The sequence below is a fragment of the Cicer arietinum genome, chromosome 6, assembly GCF_000331145.2.
Source record: "Cicer arietinum cultivar CDC Frontier isolate Library 1 chromosome 6, Cicar.CDCFrontier_v2.0, whole genome shotgun sequence".
Taxonomy (NCBI): domain Eukaryota; kingdom Viridiplantae; phylum Streptophyta; class Magnoliopsida; order Fabales; family Fabaceae; genus Cicer; species Cicer arietinum.
Window position 1 is genome coordinate 11,739,111 of NC_021165.2, and position 11,358 is coordinate 11,750,468.

The following is an 11,358-nucleotide window of genomic DNA, read 5'->3' on the forward strand; positions in this document are numbered from 1 at the left end:
AATACGATCTTTATGCAAATCAAAAGATAACTCATAATTGTGTTTGTTTACAATCACAAATATAATATTTTATACATTTTGATTACAATTGTATACACTCCACTTCTTCGCACGGGTTCTTCTCCACCAGTTTTGTCTCAATAGGTTTGATTAAAGTTGTCATCATATCAACCTGTTTAGTTAGATTAACGTCCCGTCTGTCTCAAATGTATTACATCATTTAGGCATTATGTTTTAGTTTTAACAGATGTGACCTCATGAGTAACCTTCGTGACCATATTCTTGTTGAAATGAAAAGTTAAAGTTTTAACATGGACCTAAAGTTTGAAAAACTACTATCCTTTTGCATTATTGTCTTTCACAATATTGGCAACACAAACACATAATGTAGATGCATATATGTCCTACCAAGAAACATGTAAAAATGTAAAGGTTTAATTACAATTTTGGTCTCCTTATTTTAGCTGAATTGCGAAAATAGTCCTCCTATTTTGTTTCTCCCTAAATTAATTTGGTCATCCAAACAAAATTTTAGTTCAAAACTTGATGAAATTTCATTTTTTAAAGTTGTACTACACCATTTATGATCATAGATTTCAGGTACAATTGTTGCAAATGAGATCTTGAGGCATAGTGTGACTTAAATTAATACAAAAAAAATGAAATTTCATCAAGTTTTGGACCAAAATTATGTTTGAGGGACCAAAACTGGAGAGAAATAAAATGGAGAAACTACTTTCGCATTCAGCTAAAATAGGGGGACCAAAACTGCAATTAAATCAAATATAAAATATAGTTCGCACAAATCAAAATAGATTTATGTGGCGTTAAATAAGACAATAACGATGATTCATAATATTGCTGAAGTTTACACAAGTGACGTACAAAGATAATATAAGTAATCGTATTACAAACTCTCCATTTATTGAATATATTATAAATATTGATGCATGCAACATCTATTATAAACAACTATTATTGAGGAATGAAGAAGAAAATGAATCTTTGGATTCAGTTGATACTTTTTTCGATGAATAGGTCTAAGATAACATGGTTAAAGAAGTTATAAATTATAATCCCAATGTTATGCATGATATGAAAACACTCTTCAAGTATTTGGAAGGTAGATATAAAATTAATTTAGATAATGACGTTATCTCACTTCAAGATACTGCTGTTGATAATGAGTTTACTCTGAGGACATCTAAATTACAAAGATATCATCTTGGGAAACAAATACAGCTTTCTCTAAAGGCATAATATTACAGTTCTCTTGTATAGGCGGTTTTAAATTTGTTTTGCTTTTATTTTATCCTACCATACTTTTGTTCTTATTTTTTTTCTCTTTTTATTCATCAATAATTTTTTTCATGCTTGACAAAAATAAAAACGTTTTCAATTTGGTACAAATCTTTTCACCTTGAAATTTACTAAAAAAAAAATGTTGGACTATATGTTTATAAAATACAAATTATTCACTTTAAATTTTACTCAACGTAAAATTATTTAATGTGTTTTTGAAATTTATAAAGATAACGGTATTCAATAAAAATTCATAAGACATTAATGTAAAATTTTACAATTGAAAGCAAATTAATATTCCCATGATGGGCTGGCATTGTTTAATTAGTCATAGTCAATAATATCCACATTTGATATTTAGAATAATATAGTTTAATTTATCTTGAAGAACGGGTCCAAAGATAAATACGTTGCATTATAAATGATGGTGCATACATATATAAATAGCTAATTGTATATCCTTGATTGGCATTCAGAGCTGAAGATGGCATTATCTGAGGAGGGTAATAGTGTCTTTAGGAGCACTCCTAATTCTTTTCTTGGTGTGATGGATGAAGTGATCAATAAACCTGAAATAATGGGAATACCAGAATATTTTATTCGATCAAATAAAGAACCTTCCATTCTATCAAATGATGAAACCAATCCCTTACCAACAATTCCCATCTTTGACTTTCAAACCTTGCTATGTGATGATGGAATACAACTTCACAACTTGCACTCAGCATGCAAAGATTGGGGCTTTTTTCAGGTTTATAACTTCCCCTGCAATTTTTCTTTAACAAATTACTAATATTTACTATTAAAAATAATAATGTTGCAACTTAATGCAGTTGGTGAACCATGGTGTTAGCTCTGAATTGCTTGAGAAGCTAAAACTTGAGATTGGGAATTTTTTCAAGCTTCCATTAGAAGAGAAAAGAAAATACCAACTAAAACAAGGGGATTTTCAAGGATATGGAACTGTAATTAGATGTGGAGGTCAAAAACTTGATTGGGGTGATAGATTCTTCATGATTACAAATCCTATTGAAAGAAGAAAACCAAATCTTTTTCCTCAACTCCCACCATCACTAAGGTACTTAAATTTCTATATCATAGTTTTTAACATTAATTAACGGTCCAATATTAATAATATTTTTGTATGCATATATGTGAAGGGATACCTTGGAGACATATATCTCAAAATTGCAAAAGCTTGGCATGACACTTCTTGGATTATTAGGAAAAGCTATTAAGATGGATATGAAAGAAGTGGAGAAGATATTTGATGATGGAAATCAATCAGTGAGGATGACATACTATCCACCATGTCCACAACCAGACCTTGTTGATGGAATCAACCCTCACTCTGATGGCTCTGGCATAACCATCCTTAATCAAGCTAATGGTGTTGAAGGACTAGAGATCAAGAAAAATGGTCTTTGGATTCCTATTACCTTTCTTCCAGATGCTTTTGTAATTAATATTGGAGATATTATGGAGGTAATTTTATTTCTCTTTTTTTTTCTTCATGTTTTTCTTTCTAACACGTGCTTTATTCAATTTGGTCCTACTATGTCAATATATTTATTTATCAAACTAAATAAAACCATTTTCAATCAATCGCGGTGTGGTAAGTCATACCATTATTCTATCACAAAGATAATGCTATATAACTTGTATGTCATGATGTATTAATGCCATTACTTTTAGTGCCATTCAATATACTCCTCTCTGCAATTTTTTTATTGGAAACAAATTTTATTTGTCAACGACTACATCCATTTTGTTTTCTCTTATAATAAAAAATTTATATTTATACTATCAATCAATTATAATTTTTAAATAATTAATAATATTTAATTTTTTTTTTATAATTATGATGTGTTGAATGTGTAAATTTTTTTAATGCATGAAAATTAAACTTTATTTTTATTATGTAAAAGAAGAAAACTATTAAAAATGTCGTGCAAGAATGTGGTGAATAAATGACACTATCGAATTCCATCACATGTTATATATGGTGAAAGTCTATGATATGTAATATAATATTTTAAAGATATATATAAAAGTCATTAAAAAATTTAATATGTACCCACATGAGTTTTGAGTTAACTATAGAGATTAATAGAGGTGATCTAACAAAAATATTATAGGTATTAGGAGTAAAAGAAATGTTTTACAAGAATTAAAAAATAAAAAATAAAAAAAAAAATATATATATATATATATATATATATATATATATATATATATATATATGAAAAAAGTATATATATTTAAGACAAAATTTGTGAAAGACACATGGGCGTTCAAAATGAATATGTAACTCATACTTTTGGTGATTTTACAGATTGTAAGCAATGGAGTGTACAGCAGCATAGAACATAGGGTTACAGTAAACAAAGAAAAGGAAAGATTTTCTATTGGTATGTTCTTCAACCCCAAATTTGAAGCAGAGGTTGGTCCTGCAAAGAGTTTAATAAGTTCTGAAAATCCACCTTTATTCAAAACCTTGTTGATGGAAGATTACAACAAATACTTTTTTTCTCGAAATCTCGATGGGAAGACAAACTTGGAGAGAATGAGGATTAAAGGTTTTGATATAAAAGATTAAGAGTTGACTATCTTATGAATATATTAATGTGTTTTAGCATGTTGTATATCATGTGCTACTAGATGCTATAAGGGGTGAAGTGTGAACAAATATTTATGAACCTTTATTAATAATTTGATTATGTATACTACAAAAATAAAGATAACTCATTTTTTTTCTTATCACTTGGCTAGTCTCAGATATGTTTATGATGTAAAAATTGGATCGAATTGAACTACATTAATTGATTAATTTAGTTTTTAAAAATCAGGTTTGAGTCAAGTTCAATGTAGTTTGAAATTGGTTTATAAATATAACTTATTTTAATATTTTGAATAATTTTTTAGTTTAAATAGATTTTGAACTAATTTTTCGGAAAAAAGAATTTTGAAACAAAAATTTGATTTTTTATAAGAAAAATAGATGTAAATTTTTTTGATTACTTTTCAAAAGAAATTCAAAATTCTTTTGGAAAAAAATTTTCAAGTAAAAAAGTTATAATATTTTACGAAAAAAAAAAATTTTCAACTTTTTCTCAGAAATTTTCAAAAAAAAAAATGATTTAAAATATTTTTGGTTTTCTTCAAAACTTTTTTTTTTGATATTTTTTATTTTATTTTCAAGAAAAACAAATTTTGAAAATTTTCTAAGCGAAAAAATTTTAATTGCAGTTAATTTTTTTTTAAAAATTGTGAAATGATTTTTAAATTAATTAAGTGTGATTAAATAGATGATAATTAAAATAAAAGATTTGTAGTGTAATTTTGTCTACTAAGAAAAATACATTAAAAATTAGCTAATATCACCTTGTTGTAATTGGATGTAGCTTAGTATTACATGAGTGACACTAATATCGACTTAATTTGAATTAAATGAGTATGACTAATATTAATCGGAAGACATAATTTTAAAACTAATTAATATTGCATTGAAAACTTAATTAATACCACAATTCTTATGTTGTACAATCTTGTCGATTGCATGTGTGAATTATTTTCTTTTGACTTATCATGATTAGTAAAAAATAGCCGTTTTATTTTCATTTATCCGTCTCTCACATCGTGTTCTACAAGAAGATAAGAAAATTAATTACTAACGAGTCAAATATCAATTCGCACCAATATTGTACTATATTTGAGTTAAAATACTATGTGAAAATATGTCTCAAATCATCTAACTAGAGTTGGTTATACTTTAATATTTGTTATAACTGAATTTGGTGAATTTAGTTATTAAAAAGTATTATAATTAGTTACACTAATTTGCTTAGAATACTATAAATAAATGCAAATGCATTTGTTGCATAGTAGCATGAAATAAGATGGTGAAAAAGAGGTATATGCAATTATCAAAAGGATTCATAGAAATCAGAAAAGTGACTAAGGAAGATAAGAGATTGTAAGAAGAAACTAATATTGATGTACTCTCAACCGTGATAAATATTAGACAATTACAAATGAAGAGACCTTTATCTTATAAATTCAAATACTCATAGTGAATTGTCTTGTCGTTTTGCCTGTGACGTAAGTCCCAAGTAATTGAGGTTGAACATGTATATCTTGGTGTTATTCTTTTCTTATCTTTCCTTAATTTTTGTTTTACATTGATTTTAAAACTGGACAAACGAAGAACATTCTCCGTCTCAGTTCTAGTGAAGAACGTTCTTCATTTCAGTTCAAACGAATAACATCCTCCATCTCAGTTCTGGTTCTACATTCTTCGTTTTCAGTTTTGGCGAATAACGTTCTTCGTTTCAGTTCAAACGAAAAACATTCTCCGTTTTCTATTCTGATTTTGCAATTGTTAGTTTTCTGTTTTGTTGGTTAATTCTTATTGTAGATATTATTCTTGAAACAACACACTCAAATAATATTGTGTGACTAAGCAAGACTGTACTTTATCGCCCTCATACTAATTCTTAATTACTACATGATTGCCTCGACTACTTACAATTTATAACTCACTTGGTGAGTTAAAAAACATCGAAAGAGATTTAAACAGAAAGTCATGAATTGAAACATGATAAACTAACATAATTATATTAATTTATTAACATTTATTTAAAAAAACTAATTATTTTAGAATAATTTTAGGCGTAAATATATAATAACTTGAAAAATATAATTTAGACATTTAACGGCTTTGCAAATCCATTTCATCTAACATATCAAAATATGTTATTTTAGTTTGTCAAAACTTACCGATATTTTTTTGTCTGTGAAAATTTACTAATGTTAAAAGAGTGGGTGGTCTCAGGTTGATAAATATATATTCCCATGATACAAATCTAGTCTATTAATATTTGTAAATTATGGTTGAATAATGATAAAAAGAAAATTATTTTCGTTAAGTGTAAGACTTAAAGATCCTTAATATGGCAAAAAGTAATTGGTGATGGCTCATCCACCTCCACAATTCTCAATATTTTAAGTATTTTATTGAATCCTAAATTTAGTAGTAAAAAATGTCGATCATGAGATTAACGAGTTTACTGGAAACTATAGTAATATTTTTTGTATACATTTTAAGCAAACATTGGAGATATATGAACAACCACTGATGAGATTTGGCTGATCCTGTGTCTTGTACTTTACGGTAACCCAACCTGTTGTCCTATGAAAAATTAGAAAAATAAGCACATGAATGAATTTAAATTCTTCCATAATATGGTCTATGTGCTTATTCCTGCATTTAAGTTCTATTAATGAATCCCGGAGGAGGTCCATCTAGGTAGTTCATCAGAGCAGCTAGAGCCCTAGCCCTCGCCCAGGGAGAAAGTAGGGGTGTAACAGGGAATTCAAATAATGTAATTAACTGCATTTGTGATCCCATTTTATTTGGTGGGCCTTTGATTTGGACGGTTAGCAGGTCGTCATTGGGGCGAAGACTTGAGCGAAGACTTGATTGGGCTGTGCAGTATTGGGTCGAGACATATTTGAGTCCATTTTTAAGACTTTTCTTGTTGTTGCTTTATCAAATTTTTATTGATAATTTCATGAGTCTCTAGGGATGAATCTAAAGTGAAATAAAAAATAAAAAAACATAATACCAGTCAATTAACAAAGGCCAAATGAAATAATAATTACCCAATAAAAAATGCACATAGATACAAAACTGCAAACATAATTAAAAAATACAATCACACTATTCTGTAACAATTAAACTAAGGTGAAACAAGAAGAAAATTGTTTACTACAATTTATAAATCTACAATTCTTTTGATAGATTTAGATTATCCATTCGTCCGATATATGCTCTACAATTTACTATTGTAGATTTTTTTAGTCAATCACTTTTGAGACATTCTTGCTTATTTTGTTTGATCATTCTCTAATATTGTTGTTGAGATGCATCAATAAATACTTTTTTAATGGATTGTGATGATCAATTAGTTCGAAGTTTGACGAATTATGTCTCTAATGTCATTCACATTATCTGGATTATTTGGTTTGCGCTTAATCAATTAGCTTTCCACAACAAGCAAAAGATAATTCAACGCACTATACACGCGATTTCTTTTGATGTATCTCTCTCACGTAGATTCTCTAAAGGTGTAACATCTTTATCAATGCAATAATTTTCTATTCTTAAATATTTTTCTATTGAATGTCATGTTCCCAAAACCCCTGTTATTACACACGTTATTTGATTGAAGCCTACTTGCGGTTGAATTAAATGTAACACTAGTGGTACCTCTAGAGGTAATCTTGGTCTTTCTGCTATTAGTGCTATTTTTTTTAGATTCAAGTGGAGCTATTAATAGTTGCTTCTCGGATTACTTGAGTGTTAGTACATTGTTTCATGTCAAGCTTTATGTTATGTATGCTGTTTTGATTTTTTGTTAGTCGTCCAATATTTTAATAATTCAAATTTTGAGCTAGGATAGTGAAAACTAGCTGGTTGAATTGCATATCTCTTACAAGACAAATGCAATTCCACATCTCTCACATTTATAGGAAAAATAACATTGTGTACCGATAAATTTGCTAACACTTATTTTATACTCAGATGTTTTACTTGGTAGGATTTGCTACCGCATTGTATTTGAAAAGACTTTTAGGATACATGTTTGAACCCATACTCTATTTTTCCTTCACATTTAGTGTTTGCTAGTAAGGATGAAGCCCAATAGGGGTCAACTACAATTATTTACAATTCATCTAATAGTTATATACACATTTAATTTTATGCAAAATATCAATAAGAGGAACGTTATGGGGACACCCTATTTTAAATACACAAATGTGTGAAGCCACATCATCACATTTTTACCTAGTAACCTGTTGAATAAGTTGAGGGGCAACCTTATTATATTTTTTAAAGAATTTAAGTGCAACATATACATCCTCTCTACAAGCTCTATGACTCACATGGATATGTCTTGCAATCCCTTAACTCAGTGGCTCGTGTCACTCTGTCTCTCGCGCTCCACCCCCTGCCGCCATTGTCCTTGTCGCAAGTTCCGGCAGCCGTCGATGTTTTGGTCGTAAACGAACTAATTTGTTTTCAACATAGGATCATTTTGAATTGGGCCATGTTACAGGTTGTCCCAAATCATTTTCTAAAATTTGTTTCAACTTGAGTTCTATTTTTCAAATGAAGTTTTTGTTATGTAAAATGTTTGTCTTGGAACATGTTTCCGATGGTTATTTTTGGATTGTTGTTATTAGAAATCTATAGTAACGTTACTTTGGTGGAATTCTTTATGGAAAAGATATTTCACTGCATTCTTTATGCTTGAAGTGTTGAATAAAATTACAAACTGTAACACATATACATGAATAGCAGAGGCAACGCGAATATGAAAGAAACGAATTGAGAATTCACCAATAAATCAACGACAAAAAGTAAGGTCAGTTCAGGGTGATTTTTGATTTTCTATTATAAAGTTTTTAAAATGAAAATCAATTTCAATTTTAATTTTTAGTTTCAGTTATTTAAATTTCAATTTTTAGTTGAGTTTTAATTTTTATTGTATTTGAATTCACCAATTATAAATTCATTTTTTTTAGTTTCATTATGAAATCACCGATTATAAAAATATATTGATATGTAAAAGTAATTAAAAAGAAAAGAAAATTATATTAAATATTAATTATTTTAAAATAATTCAAATATTTAAAATAATAATAATTTTAGTAATAATTGTTGAAAGTGATAATTGTGAAAGATGACTATATATTAGTTATTGGTCGTCGAAGGCGAGTGCAATGATCAAAAGAGATAGTTGATAGTAGTCGGATTGTGAACGATAATGACTACAATGATGGACAATAATGGTGCTTATGGTGGAAGATGATGATTGTGGGAGTGATACTTATATTACTTCTATCGATAGTGATATATTAATTTTAAAATAAAAATAAAGTTATAAATTCTATATATTTTTTTATTTTAAAGAATTATTTTTTAAATTAAGTAAAAACTCAACTTAACTCCTTTATATTTGAACAAATTTTGTTTTTAAAATTAACTTTCATTTTATCCGAACGGACCTTAGAAAAAGTAAAAGAACAAAATCGGTGTGATACGATCAATTGGTTGAAAGTCCGAAAGCAACTCCATTATTACATAGAAGAGATAATTTTGGTGGGAGGTGGAGTATTGAATATGAAAGATGTAACACCCCAAAATTTTCATATATATTATATATGTATCTTTTTAGTAATTGCTATTATTAAATTAATAATTATTCTATGTGTAAATAAATTAAATTAAATTTTATCACACTCTATTCTACTTAAATAATTATAATCTTCATTTTTTATTTAATTGTTTTGACGTGACAATTACATGGGGACTATTTATGATGTCATTATTTCATAAATGGATATTTTTTTATTTGATTAGTTTCGATAATCACGAAATTGATATGTTAGATATGTTTGTTTTATTTTGTTATGTGTGAGTGGTATTCTTGTCTTGCTTGATTTATTTTAGTTGATAAAATATTAGTTGAATTATTTAATTAAATTAGAATTTATATAAGTTATATCGTTTGTTAGTTTTATTTGCGACCAAAAAAGTATTCATTTTAGGAGATATTATAGAGTTAGTGAAACCAACCTTTATGTATAAGTATTTTGAAAATATTCTTGGTCCATCCTATAAAAACAAAAATTAGTGACTTGACTCATTCTTTTACTCTCCTTTATGACAAGATTTTATGACAATTCATGGTGTTTTCTTGACATAATGTGCATTAATTCATTTTAAACACCCTTAATTTATTTTTTAAAGAAAGATTATAAATTTAATTATAAGTTTTTTTGTGCAATTAAGAGAGGACACAAAAAGACTATTGTCCTTTTTGTATCTCATGCATTCATCTCTTTTAAACTAAAATTATAATTGTCTACAAAAATAATTCTATGAAATTTTTGGTTTCGTAACTATTAGATAAAAAAATTAAAAGGGTGATGTGACAATCTCTAATTTATTTATTTAATTAAAATTAGTGTGTGACACCCTTCAATATTTGGTGAACTCTATTAGTTAATTCAAATTAACTCATACACATAAATTTCAATTGGCTTTGTAACAACCTAATAAAATTAAAGAAATAGTAATTATTGGTAGTATAATGTTGGAATTAAGTGCACTTCAATTTTAGACAAGAAATCAATGGTAATAGTGCAACGTAAATAGCTTATATGTTCATACGTTTCCATTAGGCATCTTGTTGTCACACCTATTTGTCATTCGTACACTCTCAAAATAATTTTCTGAGTCGTAAATTCCAATATCTATCGGTGTTGAATTCATTACTGCCTCGTGAGCTATTTCTCGTGCAAATTTAGAGGTGTTAAGAAAGAAAGCGCCTAAGGTAAGGGCTTTTCCCCATGCAATGTTAGGCTAGATATTAAATTAATAGTTTGTAAGATATTGATATAAAACTTGTTGTCTTAAAAGAAAAATATTGATTTTTAATTGCCTTAAAGAATTTAACTATAATATTTTATTTTTATGAGTAATATGTTTGCTTTGATAAACTTAATTATAAATTTCGATTTTTATTATTATAACATGAGTAATATGTTTGATGTCATATATTTGATGTAAAGTTATTATTTGTGTGTTGTTTATGTGTACTTAATTATAAAGCTATGATTTTTATTATGATCTCATGAGTAATATTTTTTTAGGATGTCTTTAATTTAAAGTTTCGATTTTTGTGCTATTTCATTTCAAAGTTTTGATTTTTAAGAAATCTATATGAGTCTTGGGGGAATTGGTGTAAAGTTTTAATTTTAATTATGATAACATGATTAAGTTGATTTTTGTGATGTGTTTAGCGGCAAACCTTGATTTGTGTTTTAAATAATATTATTTTTGTGGTTGCATAAGTGGCTTGTGATTTGTGTTTTGAATATTCTATCTATGTGGTTGTCTAAGTGGTTTGGTTGGTGGTTTGTATTTTAAATATTTTTATCTTTGTGGTTGCCAAAGTGGTTGGTGATTTGCATTTTAAATATTAT

The 11,358-nt window shown here is 27.5% G+C and overlaps 1 protein-coding gene across 1 annotated transcript; it reads left to right on the forward strand.

The window, feature by feature from the left end:
* Positions 1–1,748: 1,748 nt before the first annotated feature.
* On the forward strand, positions 1,749–4,062 carry LOC101491469 (oxoglutarate-dependent flavonoid 7-O-demethylase 1-like). Its single transcript, XM_004504546.4, has 4 exons — positions 1,749–2,053; positions 2,136–2,380; positions 2,463–2,787; positions 3,638–4,062. The coding sequence occupies exons 1-4, from the start codon at positions 1,787–1,789 to the stop codon at positions 3,899–3,901; spliced, it is 1,101 nt and encodes a 366-aa protein (XP_004504603.1). The 5' UTR covers positions 1,749–1,786; the 3' UTR covers positions 3,902–4,062.
* The last annotated feature ends 7,296 nt before the right edge of the window (positions 4,063–11,358 follow it).

What these genes read in the sequence shown, in the direction of transcription:
- LOC101491469 (XM_004504546.4), top strand. Translation starts at nt 1,787, where the DNA reads ATGGCATTATCTGAGGAGGGTAATAGTGTCTTTAGGAGCACTCCTAAT. An exon ending in AAGATTGGGGCTTTTTTCAG is followed by an intron (nt 2,054 to 2,135) that starts GTTTATAACTTC and finishes AACTTAATGCAG; the next exon opens with TTGGTGAACCATGGTGTTAG. An exon ending in CAACTCCCACCATCACTAAG is followed by an intron (nt 2,381 to 2,462) that starts GTACTTAAATTT and finishes ATATATGTGAAG; the next exon opens with GGATACCTTGGAGACATATA.